The sequence below is a fragment of the Hippocampus bargibanti genome, linkage group LG11, assembly GCF_051943395.1.
Source record: "Hippocampus bargibanti isolate YZ-2025 linkage group LG11, ASM5194339v1, whole genome shotgun sequence".
NCBI lineage: Eukaryota > Metazoa > Chordata > Actinopteri > Syngnathiformes > Syngnathidae > Hippocampus > Hippocampus bargibanti.
In genome coordinates this window covers 3730329-3756499 of record NC_142744.1, presented here as the reverse complement: position 1 = coordinate 3756499, position 26171 = coordinate 3730329, and the positions used below count along the sequence as shown (strand labels likewise).

The 26171-nt window shown below is 40.1% G+C and overlaps 1 protein-coding gene across 2 annotated transcripts; it reads right to left on the bottom strand.

The window, feature by feature from the left end:
* Positions 1–585: 585 nt before the first annotated feature.
* Positions 586–26009, bottom strand: tesk2 (testis associated actin remodelling kinase 2). 2 transcript variants are annotated; one of them, XM_089009014.1, is made up of 12 exons: positions 25621–26009; positions 18396–18701; positions 17056–17175; positions 14460–14581; positions 9484–9532; positions 6781–6927; positions 6604–6689; positions 5400–5568; positions 5227–5313; positions 4771–4912; positions 2802–3329; positions 586–1509 (listed from the first exon to the last, which is right to left on the bottom strand). In XM_089009014.1, the coding sequence occupies exons 2-12, from the start codon at positions 18504–18506 to the stop codon at positions 1241–1243; spliced, it is 1830 nt and encodes a 609-aa protein (XP_088865140.1). In that variant the 5' UTR covers positions 18507–18701; positions 25621–26009; the 3' UTR covers positions 586–1240. The 2 variants fall into 2 exon arrangements, with proteins under 2 accessions (XP_088865140.1, XP_088865141.1); XM_089009015.1 differs by lacking the exon at positions 25621–26009 and adding an exon at positions 25270–25415.
* Positions 26010–26171: the final 162 nt, after the last annotated feature.

Below are 26171 nucleotides of genomic sequence, written 5' to 3'. Positions count from 1 at the left end.
AAAGTAGAAAAATATGTTTTATGGGGACCTGGGAACGGATTATTCTCACTTTAATAGTTTTCTATGGGAAATTAATGTTTGGGATGCACACTTTTCGCCTTACACACTCTGTCTGGGAAACAATAAAGTTCGTAAGCCAAGGTATCACTGTATTAAGATTTGAAATTTGGGTTTCAAACATGGATTTCAAGATTAGGCTACAGCAGGGGTGTCAAAGTATTTTTGTTTTTGCCATGGGCCACATTAAAGTTATGGTTTCCTCTCAAGGGCCGTATTGAATTTGGGGAAGCCATTAAAATGTTTAATCACCTTCACATATTACATGTAGAGCGCACAACAAATGAATGAATAACTAGTTTTTAAATCTGAAGTCAAGAATAATGACTGTTATTGTGGTTTACATCCAAAAATCTGAAATTTTGGTTAGGATTTTAGCAAGCATCACAAGTTTGATTTGCTTTCACGGGCTGAAAAAAAATGATGTGGTGGGCTGAATTTCGCCCCCGGGCCTTGACTTTGACACCTGTGGGCTACAATGTCAAACGTTGGTGCGTTTTAAATTCAATCCGACTTTAAAGATCCGAGTCAAAATAAAAATGTTTTTATTGTGACTGAAATGAGACTCAGGGAGAGAAGCTTTGTTATTTCAAAGCCAAATCAGTCTGCACATTTTTTGTACACAAATATACAAAGGTAAGACTTGTTTTTTGTTTTTTTTCTTTGTTTTTATACACATAAATATTACATCCTCGATTCTGCGCAACAGTGTGAAATTATTATTTTTTTTGCATAGAAAAAGATGAGAAAATAGTGCATTTTAGTTCCTATGGATGCAAACTAAGTAATCTCTGAATTGCTTATTGATTAAAAAAAAATAGGACGTTTGCTGGTGAATGCTTTAAACTGCATCAAGCTGATTTTGAATCCAACAGAAGCATTAGGGGATGTCCCACTCAAGGAAAAATCAAGTAATGCTATTACATAACAAAAATCGCATGTTGTCGGAATTTGCAGCGATTTGTCCACTTTTACCGAAGAAATCCGTTTTGGTGCAAAAAAAAAACATCATCTTCTGCTGCAGGTGTTGGAGGGAAACAATCAAAGTCATCCCGTATTATTATTATTATTATGATCAATAAATAGAAATAATATTATCCATAACATGTTTTGAATGCGATTGGTGCTTTTGGAAAAAATACCATCATCCAATAGGCTTTGTCTTAAATCCACATCGCCCCCTTCAGTCCGGAGGTGGCATGACGTGCATGTGTTGGTCCTCCAACATGCTGGAGCAGTCCATGGCCTCGCCAAGGGGGACGTTCGGAGACCAGGTCTCTCCAAATACATCGTCGACGTCGTCCTGGTCGCTGCTGTCCGTCTCGTCTTCCGCTGCCGGGCCACAGAAGGGTGGGATTTCCACCACCGTGTATTTCCTGGCCCAGTTGCTCGGTGTCGTCTTGTATCGCGCTTCGCTGCCCGTCTGACCCGCCTCGGGCCAGCAGGTGGCAGCTGAGGAAGCAGACGTGATTGCTTAGGATGGCAATAGTGGATTTAAAATGTCTGCACACCCCTCCAAGAAATCCAAGATGGCGGCCATCAGCAAGTGCTCTCATTAGCTTAGCTTATCTTTTTTTGTTTGTTAATAATAATAACAATTATTATTATAATACATTTCATTTCTAAGCACCTTTAAAAACTCTCAAGGCCACTTTACAGTCACAGGATCGGTTTTTCTGTGGGTGAGCAGCGGCAGCCACACGCGCCAGTGTTCACTCAACCTGGAAGTAACTCGGATAGAAAGCTAGCTAGCTAATAGATAGCTAAGAGATAGCTATCTAGGCCTTCAAACAAACCCGGAAGTAACTCAGATAGAAAGCTAGCTAGCTAAAAGATAGCTAAGTAACTCGGATAGAGAGCTAGCTAGCCAATAGATAGTTAACGGATAGCTATCTAGGGGGTCACACAACCCGGAAGTAACTCAGATAGAAAACTAGCTAGCTAATAGACAGCTAATAGATAGCTAAGTAACCCGGATATAAAGCTAGCTAGCTAATAGATACCTAACAGCTAGCAATCTAGGCCTTCACACAACCCGAAAGTAAAGTGAATCATGCATTTAAAGTGGCCCTCCGAGTTGAAACGGAGGCTTGGATAACCTTGGATATCCGCCACTCTCGCGGCGCCATCTTGAATTCAAAACAACAACAAGAAAAAACTACCGTAATTCCCGGACTACACAGTGCACCTGATTTATCTAGCTATCCAGCTAGCTAGCTGGCTATCTATTGGCCATCTATTAGCCAGCTAGCTCTCTGACAGTTCCACATAATAAATAGCTAGCCATATAGCCAGCCTTCTAGATAGCAAATAGCAAATAAATAGCCAGCTAGCTAGCTAGCTGGCTAAATCAGGTGCGCTTTGTGGTCCGCAAATTACGGTAGTTTTTTTGTTGTTGTTTTGACTTCAAGATGGCGCCGCAAGAGTGGCTGCCTTTACAGCAGCTCCTGTATTTTGTTTTTCTACTTCTTCCTTTCCTTTCCTCTTCCTTTCATCACTTTGCTGCTGCGAAATGTACATTTCTAAACTGCTAGACTAATAATTTTATTTTATTTATTATAGTACCTATGCTTGTCTGTGACTGTAAAGTGTCCTCGAGAGCTTTGAAAGGCGCTTAAAATTTAATGTATTATTATTATTATCATTATTATTATTATCATCATTGTTATCGTTATCGTTATCATCATCATTATGATTATTCTTATTATAATAAAGGATAATTCAATCCAACCCACTCCACTCACCTGTCAGAGGGTGCGGCCCGTTGTTGTTGTTATTGAGGACCGGGGCGGTTCCAGTGACAGCGTGATGATGGTGATGGTGGTGGTATAAAAACTCCGAGCGAGGCAGTTGAGGCGATACGGGCAAGGAGTGACACTGTCGTCCCGGTAGCTGCTGCCAGTAGATGGAAGCGGCGGCCGAGGCGTGAGGCGGCGGCCGGTTAGCGAACGCGCTACCGGGCGGCGAGCGCAAGTCGAAGACCAACGAGAACACCGACTTGCTGGGCACGTCGTAGAACTTGATGTTGCCGCCGCAAAGGTCCTCGCGTGCTGTGAACGGGTTGACCTTGTGCGCCTTGGTGGCCCGCCGCGAAGCCGGCGGCTCGTAGTAAGGGTCCTGCACGTTCACCTTCCTCGCCGCTTTGCATGAAAAGATGTCCGACTGGCTGCGACTCAGCCAGATGTTGCGGCGGGGGCGCGGCGATTTGGGCGGGATTTTGTCATCGGGAAAAATCAGCGGGTTGAGTCGCTTTAGGCCCTGAATCTTCTCTCCTTTAATTGGACATAGCGGAAGTTCAAAAGGAATTCAGGACAAGAAAAAAAAGAATGGCATAAAATAAGAAACAGTTAATTCAAACTGAGACAGATGATTAATTCATTCATTGCCATTCACGAATTTATTCGGGTTGATTTTTTTTCTTGCGGGCGGGTTCCAATGAAGCCCTGGTCAGACCTCTGGCAATGTTTTTCCCTTCCACGAGGGGGCAGCATTTGCCTTTTGTCCATGTTAGTGCTTTGTTCCAGCTTCAGCTGTTGTTAAAGCGCTATGTAAACCAATACATTGATACCTTGGCTTACGAACTTAATTGGTTCCCAGACAGTGTGTGTCAGGCGAAAAGTGTGTATCCCAAAAAAATATTTCTCATAAGAAACCATTAAAATGAGAATAATCCGTTCCCAGGTCCGTCCCCATAAAACATAATTTTCTACTTTCTAATTTTCTAAGCCTTAAAACGACACAAAATATACCTTATTTTATGTATAATAAATGTGCTAGGGTATTATAATTAAAGAAATAAACTGTACTGTATGATAAAATGGTTTTATTTACCTTTGTGATGGCCGTTGATGGCTTGATGGAATGGAGTGGCCGGTTTCATCAGCATTAAACACTTGATGAAGAAAATAGCCTTCTTCTTTCACCATTTTGATCCCTTGTAGGTGCTTTCTCTGCGATAATTTTATCTGGTTCCTCATCAATTGTGGTCTGTTTAGCTGGGTTGATAGCTTTTTGCATCAAGTGTAAGGATGGCTTGTGCGGGCCTGATTGATGGCATATTTTAACCTTGCAGTCTACATCTGCCTTTGAACTATCAAAGTTGAAACTTTCTCAGTGTCGTCTGTCTGTCTCTTTAAACCACATCCCCTCACTGCTGCGTTCTTGACCAATCACGTGGCTTTAACCGAAGACTGGGGGCGGGGAATAAAAGACAAAAACAGTTGGCTCGGTTCGCGTACGAGCCGACGAGCATCACTCATTGAGGCAGCTCCGTGTACGAAAAAAGTTCGTATGCCAAGGTAAAGTCCGTATGCCAAGGTAACATTTTCAAAAATGTAACGTTGGTAAACCGAAAAGTTCGTAAGCCAAGGGGGTTCGTAAACCGATGTATCACTGTATATATGTATTGCATTGTATTTTGGACATTCACCCTCATTTGAAGCTCAGATAACTGTTGACCCATATAACTTAGGAAGTAACTCTTTTTTAGGATTCTTACACTGAATTGAATGTTTATGTAGTCCTAAAACTCAATATTCTATCGGTCCTAAATTTCAAGTGAAAATGACAAAAACCCTGGCACTGGAGTGGACATTTTGTGAATGAGTTAAAGTGATGCCCCGCCACTTTAAGGGGTCCCTGACAGCACCCCAGAAAACTCCGGCGTCTGTATTTTCCATTTCATGCAAGGGTTGGAAACCACAAGTGACAAACCTTTCGACGCCGCCGTCTTCTTGTCTCCCTCTCCAGCCAACGGGAGGCACTGATGTTCCTCCTGGCCTAATTTCAAACGTGCCAATGTGTTTTCCAGGTGTCCCACAATATCCGGGAAGGAAGGCCGCAGCGTGGGGTCCATCTGTATGTAATCATGGAAAGAAAATCGTTTTTTACAAATCATCAATGCAATGATATAAAATACAGTAAAGTCTCGTTATATCGATATTCAAGGGAGTCCGAAAAAATATCGATATAACCGGGACTATCGATATATCCGACCCTGTTTGCATGTTATTTTCTCCGTGCGTGCATAGAAATAGTATCGATATAACCGGGACTATCGATATATCCGATATCGATATAACGAGACTTTACTGTATAATATAAACAATCAAACTTTTGGCCCCAGGAAATCGGGGTCAATCTTATCAGAAAGCATTGAGATGGACTTACATTGCAGCAGTTGAAAGCAAGCTGCAGGAAGTCGGGTGGACAGTCGCCAACCATGTGCTGAAAGGTGTGATAGTCCAAGCCAAAATTCTGCTTAATTACAAAAAAAAAAAAATCAACGGTTTGAAATGATGCAAATTAAAAATATTTCAGCATGCAGTGAATTTTACACTCGCCTCTGTGCGTGGCAGAAAATCGGGGTCCGCCTGGATCCTGGCGATGATCTCACAAAGGATGATGCCATAGGAGAAGACGTCAGCCTTTTCGTTATAAGGTTCATCTCTCAGAACCTCGGGAGCCATCCAGAAAGGAGATCCCACCACTGAAAGCTTCGCTCCTTCCGTGCTGCACAAAAACAAGATCAATAGATGTTATCGAATGAATATACCAAGACAATGTAATCCCAATAGAAATCAGTGCTTGTAAATAATTATTGTCATAATCAAACAGTAATGTTTAAAATAAAAGAACTTGCTTTAAAATAAAAAATGAGGACACACAATAAATAAACAAACAAATAAACACATACATAAATATAGAAACACAGAGAGAGAGCTACCTCGAGAGCTAAAGAGCTAGATGGAGAGCTAGCAAGCTAGCTAGAGAGCTAGAGTTCGAGAGCTAGCAAGAGATAGCTAGAGAGCTAAAGCGCTAGATAGAGCGCTAGCAAGCTAGCTAGAGATCATAGAGAGCAAGAGATCTCGAGATCCGGAGAGCTAATGAGAGAGCTAGGTAGAGAGCTGGAGAGATAGATAGAGAGATAGCTAGAGAGCTAGCTAAAGAGCTAGCTAGAGAGCTAAAGAGCTAGATAGAGAGTTAAAGAGCTGGATAGAGAGCGAGAGCTTGAGACCTAGAGAGCTAGCTAGAGAGCTAGGTAAAGAGCTAGAGAGCTTGCTAGAGAGCTAGCTAGAGAGCTAGCCAGAGATTTAGCTAGAGATTTAGCTAGGGAGCTAGCGAGAGAGCTGGTGAGCTTGCTAGACAGCTAGTTAGAGAGCTAAATAGATAGACAGCTAGCGAGCCAGTGACCTAGCTAGAGAACTAGAGAGCGAGAGAGCTAGATAGCTAGATAGCTCGATAGCTCGATAGCTAGATAGATAAATGATGCTTAACGGCAGCGGAAACCCCTTCGCCTCCTTTGTAGCCGATTTTGGGGGGTCTGGCGTCAATTATAGGGAGCAACAAGGGTCTTATGGTTGCGCAATCAAGTCAGGATTAGTGCATAACAAACTAGATTTCAATTGCTTCAAGCTTAATGTTGTCTATCTTAGAACTGCATTGGTGGTCTTACAAATGTGCTTTTGGGTCCTACTGAGAACCGCTTGTAATATTTTGGATCCATTTGCAAGGCAAGTGTAGTGAAGGAGAAAGAGGAGCACGTACAGATTGGCGGGGATCTTCTCGGCCAATCCGAAGTCTCCCACCACCGCCGTGTAGCCGCCGTTGTCGTCGCATTTGATCAAGCAGTTCTGGGAAGAAAATGCTCATGATGATTTCCAAACATGTCGGATGGTATCATTTTTACATTTATAAATCAGTCATGACGTCGGGCCGCCCCACCTTGGACGTGAGGTCTCGGTGGAAGATGCCTTTGGCATGTAGGTAGGCCAGACCCCCGGCCAGGTCGCTGGCCAGTTTAACTCTGGCAAGCCAGGTTAGGTGCTTGTTGCCGTCCAGGAGCTGCTCCAGGTTTCCACCGTTGATGTACTGAAAAAACAACAACAAAAAAATAAAATAAAAGAAAACCCAATAATAAAAATAACATAAATAAAACATGAATAAATAGATAATTAAATCCATAAATAAATGCATATTTCCCCATTGTGGGACTATTAAAGGCTTTCTGATGAGGTTGACACCATTAATGTACTGCAAAAAATTAAAAAAACAACAACAATAATAATAATAATTAAAAAAAATAAAAATCTGAATAAATAAATAGAAAAATAAATCTATAAATAAATGCACATTTCCCTATTGTGGGACTTTAAAGAATTTCTCATTAGGTTGCCACTGTTAATTTACTGCAAAACATGTTTAAAAAAGAAATAATAATAAAAATAAAAACAAATAAATAAAAACAGAAATAAATAAATAAATAGATACATAAATGCAAATTTCCCCATTGTGTGATGATTATTAAAGGCTTTCTGATTCAGAAATGAATTAATAAAACAAATAAACAAACAAATAAACAAATAAAAAATACATAAATAGATGCAAAATTCTCCATTTTATGACTATTAAAGGCTTTGTCATAAATAAATAAATATCAGCAAGAAAAATAAATCTATAAATAAATACATGGAAAAAAAATCATACATATCATACAAATGTTAGATGAAACAAAAAAGTAATATATAATACCAATAGATGTAATAAATAAATGTGATTAAAAATATATGAATTAAAAACAATATGGAGAAAATATATGGGATAAACAATACGCTTTACCTAGCAAAAAAAACCTGAAGAAAAATATTTTTAAATTCTATAAAATATGAAAAAAAAATACATGAATATTGGATTGAATCATGACAAATATGAGGAATACTATTTTTAAAAATAATGCTAAAAATATAAAAATATATCAATATAAAATATAATTTATGTGACCATTCAAATACATACAGGGCACCGCATTTGTGAATTTAGTTTTTGACTATTTTATTTGTGTTACGAAGAAGGATCACACAATTTTGGGGCTCACTGTCACACCATGGCTTGGATAAGGCTTGACAGGAAGTGGTGTTATGGCTCCGTTAGGCAAACGGTGTCTTCGGCTCTTTGATCCGAAAGAACTTTGCTGACCCCGCTAGAAAGACGCGCTAATCCCAACGTAAAGGCGTAAGGGAACGTGAGCGGTTAGCGCGGATCAAGGCTGGGATTTAGGCCAAGAGACTGATGCTGTTAAATAACTCGCTAAGAAATGACCCGCAAGTGGGATGATGACAGTGAAATCTGATTAGAACGCGTGCTAAGTGCTACTATCTTTCAAGACAAATCATAAATAAATACAAATTCCTTGAAGAACTTATGTTTTTAAAAAAAGTGTTTCTGTTATTGTTTAGTAAAATAAGTGTTGAATACCGGTAAAAAAATATATATACAGTAAAGTCTCGTTATATCGATATCGGATATATCGATAGTCCCGGTTATATCGATACTATTTCTATGCACGCACGGAGAAAATTACATGCAAACAGGGTCGGATATATCGATAGTCCCGGTTATATCGATATAACGAGACTTTACTGTATAAGGCACACCTTCAATGAATGAAAAAACGTTTTCCAAGTATAATATATATAATAATATATAAAGGTAGTTGAGACACCTGTTGTGGCTCAATATGACTTCACATATAAGGCGTATAAGGCGCAGGGTCATATTTTGAAGCAATTGAATATCGATATAACGAGACTTTACTGTATATATATATATTAGTTCGCTGACGGAGCCTCTTGGATAAGATGCGAAACGTCCAATACCTTCAAAGAAGTACAGATGACGTCTGAAGAAACCTTCTCATCGATATTAGTATTACTACTACAATTACAACAATTATTACAATCACTATTACAATCATTATTATTATTATTATTATTATTATTATTACAGTAAAGTCTCGTTATATCGATATTCAAGGGAGTCCGAAAAAATATCGATATAACCGGGACTATCGATATATCCGACCCTGTTTGCATGTAATTTTCTCCGTGCGTGCATAGAAATAGTATCGATATAACCGGGACTATCGATATATCCGATATCGATATAACGAGACTTTACTGTATTATTATTATTATTGCTGTCCATGGCAAAAAAAAACTAGTTACATGCTTTTGCATCCAACAGGTGGTGCTATAAACTCTAACTTGAAAACATTACCAGCCGCTAAAAAGTTTCAAGAAAGTCCCTTTCGGGAAAGAGAATACAAAAATGGGAAAGGGGGAGGTTATTTTGTGTGTTTGTCCCTACTTTGCCTGGCCGCCACAGTGACTAGTTTCTCCATTTGAAGGAGCCTGGCACCCCCTCCCCGACACCCCTCCCTCACCCCTCTCCTGCCCTCAGGGCCTACTGAGGGTCAGATGACAAAAGAGCAAAACAGCATAAGGTTACCACCCGAGTCGAGAGTCGGCTACTTCATGGTGCATCTATTTTGGTTGCAAATGTTTCTACCTGCCAGAGAAGTAACTAACGTCTACGACCCTTTAACTATTTTCAGCCAAGACCAAATGTGATAAAAATGTGTTCTCTTACCTCCGTCAAGGCATGAAGTTGCCCCTCGTGCACGCACACTCCCTTGAACCTGCAGCAATGAAAATAAGAGGGAAAAAAGTTGTGAGTAGCATGTGATTTTAAAAAAAAAAAATCACTCATTATATCCTGATCCACTGCTGAAAAGGACACTTTGATCCTCTCCTCTTTCATCTGGAACTGCTTCATGTCACAAAGAGGGTACAGCAAGTGCTGAAGAATGAATGACTCTGTGTCTTTGTGTTGTCATATTATTATTTTTTTTTGTTGTTCTTTTGACTGCAAGATGGCGCCCCAAGAGTGGCTGCCTTTCCAGCAGCTCCTGTTATTTGTTTTTCTCCTTCTTTCTTTCCTTTCCTACTCCTTTAATAACTTTGCTGTTGTGAAATGTAAATTTCAACACGGCGAGACGAATAAAGCTACATCCAATCCAATATAATTATAAGAGATTAACTTGTTAGGAGTGGCTGTGAAGTAGCAGTCAGAAAAAAAATCTCCATTTACAATTCTTAACTCAGTAAAATAGCTAGCTAACTAGCCAGAGATAGCTAGATGGCTAGCCAGACAGATACACAGATAGCCAGATAGATAGCTAGCTAGCTAGCTAGATAGATAGACAGTGAGATAGATAGCCAGCGAGATAGCTAGCTAGCTAGATAGATAGTGAGATAGATAGATAGCGAGATAGATAGCTAGCTAGCTAACTAGATAGATAGATAGCGAGATAGATAGCTAGCTAGCTAACTAGATAGATAGATAGCGAGATAAGATAGATAGATAGATAGATAGATAGATAGATAGATAGATAGATAGATAGATAGATAGATAGATAGATAGATAGATAGATAGATAGATAGATAGATAGATAGATAGATAGATAGATAGATAGATAGATAGATAGATAGATAGCCAGCGAGATAGATAGCCAGCGAGATAGATAGCTAGATAGCTAGCTAGATAGATAGATAGCGCGATAGATAGCTAGATAGATAGATAGCCAACGAGATAGATAGCTAGCTATCTAGTTAGCTCGATAGATAGCTAGATCGAAAGCTAGCTAGATAAATAAATAAAAATACAAATCAAATAAATAGGTGAACCACTGTAAACTAATCCAAAAAATCATAATAAAATACAATGACCAATACCAAAGCGCATACAAGCATGAAAACTAAAGCGAAAAATTCCAAAGACTCCAGCGGGCAGACAAGACCAGACAAGACAAATGTCTCTCTCCTCCTGCCACTTTCTGGTTCCAAACTTTTCTTCTGCACCTGCCCTATCAAGGTGAGGTCCACACGCTCCTCACAAACAAGCTTACACAAGCTTTGACGATCGCATATTTCACGGCGACACTTGGGGAGTGTTTTAAGTCGCTCAAATGTGGTTTTCCTTGCTTGAAACATCAACAGGTTAACTGCTGCCCGATCAGACTCCACATTTGGATCTCACGGCACCAGAGCACCATTGAAATGTTGATTTTTTTTTTAAACTTGAGACCCATTTAGTTGTGAAATAAATCTTAAGTATCATATGTTACGTTTCACAATAAAAAAATACAGTATTTTTCGGTGTACAGGGCTGCGCACCAAATCCAGCAGACATTTAAACAGCTTCTTCCCCCAAGCCATTAACTCTTTGAACTCTTTCAACAGTAGCCAAAATGGAACTGTATAGTGCCACTTAGCAGTTTTCTTGACAACGATACTAGTGCAGCGTGTTCTACCGGAAACAAATTCCTTGTGTGTTCTACATACTTGGCAATAAAGATGATTCTGATTCTGATTCTGATTCTGCACCCAAAAGCCTTGATTTTCTTCAAAAGATGACCTTATGGCCTTATACGCAGGTGCGCCTTATATGTGAAGTCATATTGCAACGACTGTCAGCAGCCTTATACACCGGAAAATACGGTAAATGACATTTTTCAAAAAAAATCAACTTGATTAACCTCATTGACCCCCTAAAACCACATCATCTTAAAGGACAACCGACACCATTTTTTTGTTTCCTAACTGACATCAGAAAAACGTTTTATAGATTCTAAAATACCCAAAACACGCAGGCTGATATTTTTAGTCAAATCCAAAACAACAATAAAAATGACTTAAAGTGTCCCAAAACTGCCACAAAATGAGCCCGAAACTGGGCAAATTCAGAAAGTCCCACCTCCTTGTTCGTGACATCAGGCCAGGATACTCCTTCACAAACTGCCTTGCTCCAGAATCAAAACAATGGTTTCAGAGAGTTTAGATTCTGAGAAGATGCTTTCTTGTTACTTATCGAGTTATGAATATAATAAAAATAATAATAATACATGTCATTTTTAAGCGCCTTTCAAAACTCTCAAGGTCACTTTACAGTCACAGGATAGGTTTTTCTGTGGGTGAGCAGCGGCAGCCACACGAATAGAATAGTAAGACAAATAGATAGAAAGATAGCTAGCAAGCCAATAGATAGCTAATAGCTGGCCAGCTAGATAGCTAGCCAGTCAGCCATATAGCTATTGGAGATATACCTAGCTAGCTAGCTCGATAGACAAATAGAAAGCTCGCCAGTAGTTCACTAGCGAGCTAGATATGATTCAAATAGTTCTGAAGAGGAAAGCATAAATGTTTGCAATCAAATAAAGAAGTCCTTCCATATCAATTCGAGCCATCTGGACTCCAATGTAGCGCCCAGAAAATGCACAAGATTGCGCACAAGTTCCATTGGAAATGGGATGATTTGTCCACTGGGAATTTGTGTAAACTTACACCTCCGTTATGCGTGTTACCGCAATTGGCTGCGACACACAACGATTCACCATCGCGTTATTTATGTAGTTTTCCTTCTAATTCTACGATCAACACAATGTTTTCAGATGAAAAAAAGGACCCAAAATGCATTGTGTGTCGCTTTCTCAGTCAGGGGTTGTTCCAAATTTGACATCACTTCAGGCATCGTCATCAACTCGAAAACAAGACTTCTTGAATATTCAGCGCGAGTTTTAAAACGTAAGATATAGCTATATGCGGTAGAATCTTTGTAAAATGCGCTCAGTAGAAGTCATTTGAAGTGATTTTACAAATTATGGACTCAACTTGTCCTGAGGTGTCGGTTGTCCTTTAAATATCCATTTTCCTTCTTTTGAAATCTATCCCTAGAATTTTAGTGCGATGAATTGTGAAGAAACAACAATTGTGGAGGGTCTCCCACTGGCAACAGAAAAGATCAGCTTGTTTGGAGTTTAAAAAAAAAACAACAAAAACAAAACAAGCCCCTTCATTGTCTGCTGACACCGCACAGAGAGACACACCCTACTGCAGGAGGCATTCACAACAAGGATGTCTTTGAGTAACAAACATAAACGCACTTATGTATGCATGCCCCCCCGTTAGCCTCACCCCTGCCTTCACTCCAACGCGCTACAGAATGCAGGATAAAAACAACAACAGGCCGTGGCAGAAAAGTTGCTGCTATTTTGTAACGTGCATTGATTTCTATAAAACTAATGTCAATAAACCAGAATCACGCCGATGACATATTTTAGAATATAAATTGTAAGAATGAAAATCTAATAATGATAATAGAAGTAACTCAAATAGACAGAAAGGCTAGCTATATAGCTAATAGCTAGCAGGCTAGACCTAATAGATAGCTAGTAAGATAGATAGCGAGAGCTAATAGATTGCTAATAGCTCGCTCAACCCGGAAGTAACTCAAACAGATAGAAAGCTAGCTAGCTCATAGATAGCCAATAGATAGACAGCTAGCTAGATAGCTAGATAGCCGCCCTATAACTACTACATAGCCAGCTAGATAGCTAACGAGCAAGCCAAGCTAATATTGTATCTAGTTGTCGTTTTTCAATGTGAATTTACAGTATTTAAATTGTTCTTATTTAGTGGATGCCGTTTCAATTCCTGTACATTTTGCCCTTATTTCAGTCAGTTTTTATTTTTTTATATATTTACGTTTTATATGGTATTTTTTTCAATAACTACCGTATTTTCCAGTGTATAAGGCGCACCCAAAAGCCTTCATTTGCTTCAAAATATGACCCTGCGCCTTATACGCCTTATATGTGAAGTCATATTGAGCCACAACAGGTGTCTCAACTACCTTTATATATTATTATATATTTATATATATTATACTTGGAAAACGTTTTTTCATTCATTGAAGGTGTGCCTTATACAGTAAAGTCTCGTTATATCGATATAATCGGGACTATCGATATATCCGACCCTGTTTGCATCTAATTTTCTGCATAGAAATAGTATCGATATAACCGGGACTATCGATATATCCGATATCGATATAACGAGACTTTACTGTATATGGAAAGTTTGAAGATACACCATTCATTGGGATAATACTCTGGTGCGCTTTATACAACGGAAAATATGGTATAGAATATTTACTTGATTTTGTAGTCATTTTAATGATTGCAAATTGAATTCCATTGTCTTTTATGTGTTTTTGACACCTATTTTAAACAAGAAATGACATTGTCCAATTTACATTTTGAATCTAGATTCGGGCAACCATCAGCAATTTAGACGTTACACCTTTTAGTGTTTTTTATTAATGAAATACAGACGCTCCCCAACTTACGAACAAGATACGTTACGAACGGTCATTTGTAAGGTAAATTTGTTTGTAAGTTACTTCAGTGCTATGTTTTGTATGGAAAATATGTTTAAGATTTATATAAGTAAGACTTGTACAAGTAACCTGTAGTGGTTTGTACCGAAAAATATAAAAATATATGCTCGATAAAGATATGTACAACTGGAGAGAATACTACATATTTTACTACCATAGTTTGTAACTCGAATGTCCGTAAGTAGGGGAGTGTCTGTATATTTAGCATATTTTCTTAGTAAAAAAAAAAAATATTTAAAATGTAATGGACATTTTTTTCACGTATATCTATTTTCATTTTTTATTTACAAATGCCTCCTGGTTTATTTTTTGGGTGGACGGGAGCGGACCTGAGTATGTTGGGGTGGCAAAGACGATTCATCAACTGCACTTCTCTCAGCATGTTGGCTCTGTTACTGCTGAGCTTGTTCATTTTGAGGGCCATCACTTGATCCGACGCCCGGTGGCACACCTGCAAAAGCCATCGATTAGCCATTCATGAGCTATTGATTAGCCATGGTGAACCAAGGTCAGCCATTCCAATAATGGAACATACACAGATCAATTCGCCTTGATTGGGCATCATCGGGATTTCACTTTCCATCTGTCGGGTGGTTAGATAACATTAACGTCACCGAGTGATGCAACGGAGACACTGTATGCACGGGTGTCAAAGTCAAAGCCCGGGGGCTAAATCTGGACCACCACATCATTTTATTCGGCCCGTGAAAGCAAATCAAACTTGTGAAATTTTATGATGCTTGCGAAAGTCTGAACCAAAATTTCTAATTGTCCCATGTCAACCACAATAACAGTCATTATTCTTGACTTCGGATTTGAAGACTAGTTCATTAATTTGTTGTGCGCTAAGTATGTAATATTTGGAGGGGAATTTTTTTTTTAATGGCTTCCCCAAATTCATAATGGCCTCTGAGAGGAAACCATCGAAACTACAATGTGGACGGTGGCAAAAAATCAGTTTGACCCCTTGCTGTAGTTGCAAAGCATCAGCTGGATGTCCAATGCAGGATTGACTTTTTGCATTATGTGAACAGCGATATTGCAATATATTAAAATTGCTACAATAATCAAAGTCCTGCATCTGTTAAACCGGCCAGGTTACTCTCCATTTTGTGTAGTACCAGAACCCTCCAGTGGTTGGTTTACTGGTGCCGTTTAATTTGAATGAGGTAAACTTTGGCCACCTACGTTTAAAATCCATGCTAATCGCCAAATGAAGAGGAACCTATGATATAAGACTTCTTCCATATATTCACTCGATAACAAACGTACGGGTGCATTTTAGAGTTAGTGAACATTGTGAATTACATGGACCATGATTATTACTTCCTCATTTCATCTTATTTTCTATTTTATCGCTCGGGGTGTGTTTAAAAGGCACCAATACAACAGGGTGTGTATGACAGGCAAGACAAAAATAAGGGTTGTACGACCGCAAATGCTATTGCTATTTGATGCAATCATGTCATAATAAGAATTATAATCCAAGGAGTAAATTTGCCATTTAGTCAATGATGCAATTTTAGCTTTGATTCTTAATGTTAGCGTGGCTGGTTGGAAGGGGGCTTGGCTTGACAGGACAGCAGGAAGAACAGATGGCCTCTCACCAGAAGGACCCCAATGCCCCCCCCCCCCCTTCATCTTTTTAACACCGCTTCTGTCCCATTCCTCGAAATTCACATCCCCCATCTTTTTTTTTCACAGCAATTTGCACACATATGATTGCTATGGTAAGTCCCTTCGAATGCCTTTCATTGGATGTTACTGATGGTTTGTAAAAGTGATTAACCTCCACCACCATCACGTCAATTGATAAAACAATGTAGGTCTCTAACTACATTGTTAACTTTTGTTTTTCCTCAATGAAGGCTGAAGCAGCGGCCATTTGCTCATATTTACCTGGGATGTTCTGATCATATAAGTCTTTGGTTTTGAGAATGGTGTAAGGTAAAATGTAACACATTGAGACCTCAACTTACAAACACCTTATCTTACAAACTTTTCGTCTTACAAACGTCAAATTTCTGAAAATTAAACCTTATAATAAGCACTATTTTCATAATACACACCCACCACGGCTGGCGGAGTGATCTTCGGCGGAAGCACACGACCGAACAGCACCAGAGGTTAAGTTATCAACAGTCCTTATGGAAGGTGACTCCGCTTCCATAAGCCATCAACGACCATCAAAAAGGTAAATAAAACTTTATTTTACAGCACAGTTTATTTCTTTAATTACAGTCCTTATGTAATGCGCCTCTCTTTCCAAACAGCAATTCCCTTTGTCCTTCGACCTCCAACGCCATTCCATCAAGGCATCAATGACCATCACAAATGTAAATAAAGTGACTTTATGATACAATGCTGTATATTTCTTTCATTACAATACAATAGCACATTTATTATACATACAATAAGGTATGTTGTTTGTAGTTTTAAGGCTTATTTAGTTGAAAAGCATATTTTATGGAAACCCGGGAACGGATTATTCCCATTTTAATGGTTTCCTATGGGAAATGTTTTTTTGAGATACACACTTTTCACCTTACACACTCTGTCTGGGAACCAATTATGTTCGTAAGTTGAGGTCGCGCGTGACGTTTTCTTCTTCAGAAACGACATTTTTTATTTATGACCTCATTAAAAGTACCCAGTGGGGAACAAGCTCGCTTCTCACCAAATAATTTATAGTCATTAACCTATTTGAAGTCAAGAGGTTTGGACACGTCCAACCTGTCACAAACCTGTCTGTGCTTGCCTCAACTCTTTGCCGACGCCTTTAATATCAAATTTAAGCGTATCATTCAGGTTGCCTCTCCACCACAATTAATCTATATAAAGGCAATCTCGCTGCAATGTGAGTGTGATTAACTAAACAAGATTTGACACTTTCTCGAATGTGGTTCACAATCAATTCGCAACCACCTTGTAGACGTCAGAGAAGAAACCGGAGCCGATCCACTCGCAGGTAAAGTCGTCGAGGCGCGTAAGGCAGGAGAAGGCACTGATGAGAGCCCGGTAGGACGAAGGGCACACCCTGCCCACCTACAGGAGAACATGACAATTCAGCAATGGAGAAGTATTTTCAAGACTAAAATAGTATTTCACTCATTGGAATATGCCGTTGACGTCCACTAAAAAGGCACAGATAAAAACACGAATAAAAAAAATAAAAAACCTGGATGAAAACAAAACAGTGAATCTTTTAAAAAATATTTGATTTAAAGTAATTGAGAAAAAAAATAGATTAATAGAAAAAATTAAAACCCGAAAGAAATATCAATAAATGAAAATCCAGCGGATTTTGGAAAATCAAGTGTCCATGACAAATAAATAAATAAATAAATAAATGGGAAAAAGTCAACTACGTAAGAAGAAGAAGAAGAAGAAGAAGAAGAAGAAGAAGAAGAAGAAGAAGAAGAAGAAGAAAACCTGATTTTAAAAAACACAAAAAACTTGACGGACAAAATTTACAACTAGACGAAATCTGAGATCTGCAATAAAAGCTGTTTTTTTTTTTAAATTTTTGGGAAGACGAAAAAGTGACAACACACGCACACAAAGGATAAAAAAAACGTCAAAATATAAGAATCAGAATCATCTTTATTGCCAAGTATGTATAACACACAAGGAATTTGTCCGGTATATATTTGGAAGTAGAGGTTCTTCATTTTACACAATCTACCTTATGTATTACATGAAATGAGTATAATATTTTAACTCATTCGCTGCCATTCCCAAATGTATTCTGGAATTGAAAACCGTGACGTGGAGCGCCATTCCCAAATTTGTTCGGGTTTTGGTTTTTTTTTGCTGGAAGTGCCGATAAAACACTGGTCAGACCCTGGCAAAGTTTTTCCCTCCCACGAGGGGGTAGCATTTGCCTTTTGTCCATGTTAGCATTTTGTTACAGCTTCAGGTGTTGTGCAATATGTACAATGTATTGTATTTTGTACAGCTGCCCCCATTTCAAGCTCAGATAACTCCAGACCCATATAACTTAGGAATTACCGTTTTTTTCTGATGAAAGAAGAGAGTCTAAGGTTTCTTAAACTGCATTGAATGTTGATGTAGTCCTAAAACTCAATATTCTGTGAGTGAAAATGACAAAAACCCTGGCACTGGAGCGTACACATTTTTGTACATCGTCTGGCAGTGAATGAGTTAATTGTGCACAAAATGAACTACTCTACTCCTTTCATCATCCAAACTCACATTCCATATTTATTATGATCACATATTTTCCAAATATGCTGATGACTGACCTGCGATGGTGGTCCAATGTTCATCTCGCACATCCCTTGCCCGGCGTCCTCGGCGAGGCGTTCAGGTCGCGTGGGAAAGGCGGCGATTGAGTTGCGTTTATTTCGATCCATGACGACGATGATAATGATAAAGACGGCGACACCAGTTGAGGTAACGGGAGTCTTCTTCCGTCTTGTACCCACATGACAAGAGAACCGGATTGTTGGCGGTTTGCCGAGGTGGGCTCAGCGGCGGGCGCTTAGAACTTGGAGGGGTCCACCTTGCCGGGGGTGCTCTCGCGTGTCAAGTGATGAGCCCATGGAGACCTAAAGGGAATTCAGGGAATATCAATCAGGTGATAGGCGGCATTCAGGAATGATTACAGTGACAAATTGAAACAACATCATTATTATTTTGCATGATTCCGATTGGGACGCTTTTATTTTCCAGAAATATCAAGTGGACCAGCAGAAGGGCTCTCACGAGCGCTGATAAATACAGCTCAGAAGCATAATGGCTGAAACAGTCGGTGATTGTTTGGGGATTAGCCGAGAAATTAGCTCTCAGGTGACGTGAAACTATGTGCCGTCCATTTTTTTCACGACATGGTATTATTGGTATATATACGACATGGTATATTTTATGATGTGAATTAAGACACCACATTTGAAAACCAGACTTGGAACGAGACATTAGACAGGAATAGAATCCTTTCATAGTGCGTTTTTTCCCTCCCATCATCGAGCAAAATTAAATTTGTCACGCGGAACCATGTGAGAGCTCTCTCTTCTTTTATTGGACACAAAGATGTAAACAGGAAAAAAAGGTTTTGCCGGGTGAAACGGCACAAATCAACCCGTTTGACAATTTTATTAATGGATTGGATTACCTTTATTCGTCTAACGGTGGAGAAATTTACATTTCACAGCAGCAAAGTTATGAAAAGAAGAGGAAAGGAAAGAAAGAAGTAGAAAACAAAATACAGGAGCTGCTGGAAAGGCAGCCACTCTGGCGACGCCATCTTGAAGTAAAAAAAACAAAAACAAAGCTAAATAGCAAATACCATGACAACACAAAGAACAGAGTCATTCACTCTTCAGCACATACTGTACCCTCTTTGTGACATGAAGCAGTTCTAGATGACAGGAGAGGATTAAAGCATCCTTTTCAGCAGTGGATCAGGGACGTCATGGTAGAATGTGCATGTCTACTACAAGCTAAATGTTGAAAGCAAACACGCAGCTGTAGCATCCATTGACGAAAAGAGATTGTCTCACATCTCCTATCCCACATAAATCCGCTTCAATTCCAAGCTGCGACAGTTCCACACACATAATGATACATCGGTGTAAGATCTCAGTCGTTCATGAGTGGTCCATCGATGAAAAGGTTTCTTCAGCCGTCATCTGTACTTCTTTGAAGGTGTCGGACGTTTCGCTCCTAATCCGAGAAGCTTCGTCAACAAACTAAAATTTTGCTGGTATTAATGATATGGAAAACGTTCACTGAAAGACAGGTTATGAAGTGGAAATACAAAAATGCTTACAAGCAAAGACATCTTTGCAAATATGTATCTATTTATGACAAATTCTAAAAGTCACCATCACCCCGATTGGCCCATTTGCACTCTCCTGTTCATGATAAAAATATTAATTCATCGCAACTAGACTAGCTGGATTGGATACAGGTTGGCTGGCTTTGTTACCTCAAACGAACCGCTTCAAAGTTTGCTTTTAATGTGTCTGCGCGTAGACCCGACCGATTGACGCGCATCCAGGGTAGAAAACAAATGAATTGCAAATGTGAACGAAAACGAATCCTGTTGCCGGGTTGCCAAAAACGAGTTCGCAGAAGGTCATTTTGGTTTTTAGAAGGCATCTTGATTTGATGACTTCGTAGTGACTTTGGCTAGAGTTCACTCTACCCTCAGTAATCTTCATCTTTTTATGTTTTGTAGCTAAGTGCAATTCAAAAAAATTCACCTTAGTTCTTCGGAAAAGTCACTCCCACCAACTAAGACCTAACCTTCACCTGAACATCTCCAGATGTCCATCAAATCCCAACGGTAAAGACCCCTTAACTCTTCAGAGAAATTTCCCAAAGCCCTGACCCTAACTCTTCACAGGCATGACACTACCCGCCCCCCCTCCAACCTTATCAACCTGGCCCCTACCTCTTCAGAGACACCAGAACTCTCCAGAGCCATCATTCTAACCACCAAGACGCAACCCGAACTCCCTAAGCGCAAACATTCGTGAAACTGAACACTAAAACTACCCCAACCATAAGCCCTCAACCACCAAACCTAACCCTGCAGTGACCTCACCCTGACCTCCAACCTAATTCCAACTCTCACCCAGTGATACCAACCTCACCACAAACCTCAATTTTACTGAAAAATGGCTACTGACCGACCAAATTACCCAGAACCTCAAACCGAACCCTTCACCAAAAACCTGAACCCCCAAATCTGACTCTCCAGCAACAATACTCTAAAACCGTACGGAGACATCCACCTGACCACGAATCGTAACTCTCCATCAGTGTCATTGTAACTACTAACCACACTCGAACACCATCATCCTAACACTAAATTAACCACCATCGCTTAAAGTCGCCACTATGGGGTCATCAACGGAACTCCAAATCCACCACCCTAAGTCTCCTGAGATGTCACTCAGACCCATTCATTAGCCCAACAGCCCCACATTTAACTCTCGAGTGAGATCACCTAAAACCCGACTCTACGGGGACGTCCACCTGAACTCTACCAAAAAGTGTCACCCTAACCGCTAAGCCTAACTCTTCATTCAGCGAGATCGTCTGGACCACAAAGAAGCACCTCACTCTCCAAGTACATCTTCATCCTACCCACAAGCCTCCAAATCGAACTCTGAGCCAGATCTTTACGAAAACATTCCACCGAACCACCTGAACCCAATAATCACAGACTATATCATAACGTAACGGCGCCTCAGTATCTGCACACTGTCCTTCGACATCCTTTATCCCAAGTCTGACTTCAGGCTTATCGTTCGATAACATCATTTACATACATAAAGTACAGTAAAGTCTCGTTATATCGATATCGGATATATCGATAGTCCCGGTTATATCGATACTATTTCTATGCACGCACGGAGAAAATTACATGCAAACAGGGTCGGATATATCGATAGTCCCGGTTATATCGATATTTTTTCGGACTCCCTTGAATATCGATATAACGAGACTTTACTGTAATTCAAAAGTACTGCAAGTTCTTTCCAACACGAACATTCATTGTAGTGGAGTTTATTCGCGCAGAGCACTCTAGTTACATTAAAAATAACGCCTATCAAAGTCAAGAAATGACGCCTTATCCAAAGCAAAGCCAAGTTGTGGTGTCATAAGATCACAAACTCAAAACGGCATCTGTTGTGTTCTACGAACATGTCATCACAGTCACTGAATCACTCATGAGCTCATCGTGTCCTTAAAAGGCTCTTCGTCCCCTTTCATCCGTCCTTTCTCTCGTTTTTCTGTCTGCTTCAAACGCCGAGACGGAGTCACTGCATGCCAAGAAAAACGCCAGTGGCCCGCGCCAGGCCTCAAGCTCGGCTCTTTAATTTGACCGGCGAGAATAGCCGAGCAGGAGGCGCGCTTCTTTTGAACGCAGCCACGGCCGCCGCTAGCTAGCTGAGAATAGATCACAATTACCATTCAAATTCGTGATTGGAAACAGCCGGCCGCACCCCCACACAAGCATACAACTATCTTTGTGACTTCCTTCTTCTTTCTACAGGTCCCTAAAGCCAGCATTCCCAGTTATGCTCACAAAAAAACTAACAATAATTCCTTTTGGTAAGAACAAATCTCAAAAGTCTCACCAGGTTCCCAAATACCTCGCGCAAGCTAACTTCAGTGACCAACAAAGGCTTTTTTTTTTGCATTTCACAGGTTAGCTGCTAATACAAGACAAAGGCTCACCATTAAATCGCTAGCTTTGATTCACCACTTGTTTTCAAAGGTAATGTTTTGTTAGCTTTGTATTTTTCTTGTACTTGCCTTGTCAGATACTTTTCTTCAAGGAGGAGCTGGCTGTTAAGAGAACAAGGTGACAAGACGAATATGACTATTTATAATAATATAATATTTTTATTTGGGAATGTCAGCATTTTCACAGCCGCGCGATGTTCAGCAGAAAGGATGGTGCTGTTGGAAAGGAGGCCGCGATGAGACGAAAGGAGCGTCAGCGCAGAGTATTTGAAACTGTCGCGGCTTGGAATTGAAGCGGATTTACGTGGGACAGGAGATGTGAGACAGTCTCTGTTCGCCAATAGATGCTACAGCTTTTTGTTTAAAGGACAACCGACGTCTCCGGACAAGTTGTGTCCATAATTTGTAAAATCGCTTCAAATGACTTCTATTGAGTGTATTTTACAAAGATTCCAATTCAACATTTAACTTGTAGCAGACATGCACATTGCACCATGACGTCCCTGATCCACTGGTGAAAAGGAAGTTTTCATACAACAAACACAACAAAGACGGTGCAGAAAGTGCTTAAGATAGAATGACTTCCTGTGTCTTTCGTATTGTTGAATCACATTATTTGTTAGTTACTTATTGTTGTTTTGACTTCAAGATGGCTGCCGTTACAGCAGGTCCTGTATTTGGTTTTTTTATGTCTTCCTTTCCTCTTACATCACTTTGCTGCTGTGAAATGTAAATTTCTCCACTGCGAGACTAATAAAGGCCAATCCAATCCATGACAATGGCCGCTTACATTAGCTGCTATCTCACGTTTATTTGACCAAGAAACAGGCGTACGTTCCTTCTATATTCACTCCCTGTAACTACACCCTTTGTACATAAGTGGAGATCACTCTTTGAAAACACCAGCGGAAGCAGAGGGGGGGGGGTAAAAAGGGAGTGGGATTTTCTTTTTCTGCAGTGTAAAATGCGGACTGTTGGTAGCGCAAACCAGATGGGCGTCCTAGGGGAATGGTCCCGTTGGGGGTGGAGTGGGGTGAGTAGGCCATCGTAACACCACCCAGATGTGCCCCACTGGATTACACACTAATAGAAACTGTCGGCAATAAATTAAACGCACGGCGACTGCGGGACTTAGAGAATGACGTCTGAAGGCCTACTCGGAAGGTCAAACATGGGAGTTTCAGTCACATTTTTACACATTTTCAGGAAAACGACCAGTTGCGGTGGGACATTCCAGAAAGTGGCGTGAGGTTATGTTAATTTAGCTAACAATGATAGGTTATCACGGAGTTGCTCTTGCGGAACTAAAGTTCTGCTTTGCAGTAGACACATTTCACATTTCGTTTTTTTTGGGGGTGGAATAATCCCAGAATCTGGGAATTCTCAGTTTTATATGGATTTCATCCTTTGTTGCATCTTAATCAGTTAATTGTGCATGCGGCTGCAAAGACATTACTCAATTGAGAGAATTTAAAAGCACATTTCCAACGCCAACACAGAGATGAATACATTTGCAACACCTGACTGTATACAGTCAAAAATATAAATGGTACTTTTACTTTTTACACTGGTAAGTTTATTTACATGGCTGTAGTTATGTTTCAACTTTTGCTTAAAGGACAACCGACACCATTTTTTTTTTGTTTCCTAACTGACATCAGGAAAACGTTTTATAGAATCTAAAATACCCAAAACACGCAGGCTGATATTTTTAGTCAAATGCAAAACACCAATAAAAATGAGTTAAAGTGTCCCAAGACTACTTTCAAAATGGCCTCGGAAATGTTTCTGAAGGTCCCGCCCCCTTGTTCGTGACGTCACACCAGGACGTCTTGCCTGGCTCTACAATCAAAACAATGGCTTCAGATTCGGAGAAGATGCTTTCTTGTTACTCATCCAGTTATGAATATGATTCAAATAGTTCTGAAGAGGAAAGCATGAATGTTTGCAATCGATTAAAGAAGTACTTCGGTATCAATTCGAGCCGTCAGGACTCGAATGTAGCGCCCAGAAAATGCACAAGATAGCGCCCAAGCTCCGGTGGAAATGGGCTGATTTGTCTGCTGGGACTTTGTGTCAACTAGTATCAAATAGTAGTCTTGGTGCAACACAGAAATATCCACCATCACGTTATTTATGTGTTTTCCTTCTAATTTCGCCATCAACACGGATCAACGCGATGTTTTCAGACCAAACAAAGTACCCAAAACGCATTGTTTCTCACTTTCTCGGTCAGGGGCGTTCCTTCAGTGACGTCACGTCAGGGATCGTCATCAACTCGAAAACAAGACTTCCTGAATATTCACTGCGAGTCTTAAAACGTAAAATATAGCTATATGTGGTGGAATCTTTGTAAAATACGCTCAGTAGAAATCATTTGAAGTGATTTTACAAATTATGGACACAACTTGTCCGGAGGCGTCGGTTGTCCTTTAAGTGAAATGATTCAATCAGAAGTTGTACTCAAGTCTTTTTTTTGTTTTAATAAAAGTACCTGTATTTTTACGGAAGTTTGGGTGGTGGATTTGAAGTTCATCTCAATTTAATTACGTTTAATTGACATTGAACGATGAAAAAGGTCCTTGGCAAAATGTCTTCTCCGAACACAAAAACAGTAGGGAATATTTCTACCTAATGTCGGTCAGAAAACATCTTGTTTTCTCAGCTAAACAGAGAAACTCTGTTGTGTGCAAAACCTTTTTTTTCTTGACAGTTTATGAAATTTATGGTGAATAAAAAGTTCTGTACCAATTCAGGATGAACATTTGAGTTTCTACTTTTTTTTTTTACTTTAGGAGTACTTCTACCATCTGAGAGGGTCTTTGGAAGAAAAAAAAAGTCCCGATCTGACTGTCCCCCAAAAAAAGGTTTGAGAAGCCTTGGTCTAAACACCCTGGCGCAACGTTTGCAGGATACCTGAGCAAGGTGACATTCAAACGGGCGAGGAGGAGCAACTCCCGCTTATCCGATGACCATCTGGCTCCAAAGTGCAACGATACGCTGCATAGCTGTCATTCCGCGGGTGCTCCAGCGACATTAATGAGTAGGCTCCGCTGGGAGTCAGGGGGACTTTATTATCGAGATGCCGCAGACGGCTCAGGCTGCCAAAAGGGACTCACTGCAAAGCAATTTTATTAACTAGAGGCCATTAGTTAACGTCTTTAGTCAGCCCTACCCGACACAAATGTGTAAGAAAGTTGTCGTTGTGTGACGCCAGACAGGAAATAAACGTTTGAGTTTACACACTCATACACAAAGTGTACGTACCTTTTTGGACTTGCGGAGAGTGCTTCATGCTGTGTAATTTCGTCGTGAGGAAAAGGGGAAAAGTGGGGCGTTTAGCAAGTCAAAACGCTAAACATAAGTGGGAATCGAGTGCTAGCTCGCTGGTTGGCTTCCTTAGCTCGTCTGTCAACAAAACTGCAGCTAGCAGTAACGTTGGCTAGCTAGCTCACCACTAAACTACAACACCGCCCCCCCGCACACCCGTGCCTCTCACGTTTGTGAAAGATGGCGCTGCCCAAATTCTCTCCTTAAAATGTTCGCTTTCCCACCAGTGGAGGCATGCTCGCTGTTTTTCTCCGCCCGCGGCGATAATTCCGCGCGATGATTGCAGTTTGACAGCTCCCTCAATCGTCGCGGGTGTCTTCCCCCATTCCCTCTTTCGCAGCACGACTAACTCCGCCCACTTTTGATTGACAGTCTCTTCGGCGAATAGTTTTTATTCTAATGTTGGTTTTATTTTGTGAACTGTCAACAATTAATTAATTACACAAACATGTATTTTTTTAATGATAACATACTGGACTGGATTGTTT

Coding starts and splice junctions, on each gene's coding strand:
- tesk2 (XM_089009014.1), bottom strand. CDS start 18,506: ATGGATCGAAATAAACGCAACTCAATCGCCGCCTTTCCCACGCGACCT. Junction 14,582..17,055: donor TCTTCTCTGACGTCTACAAG/GTGGTTGCGAAT, acceptor TGGCTTTTGCAG/GTGTGCCACCGGGCGTCGGA. Junction 5,569..6,603: donor GAGAAGATCCCCGCCAATCT/GTACGTGCTCCT, acceptor GTTTTTGTGCAG/CACGGAAGGAGCGAAGCTTT.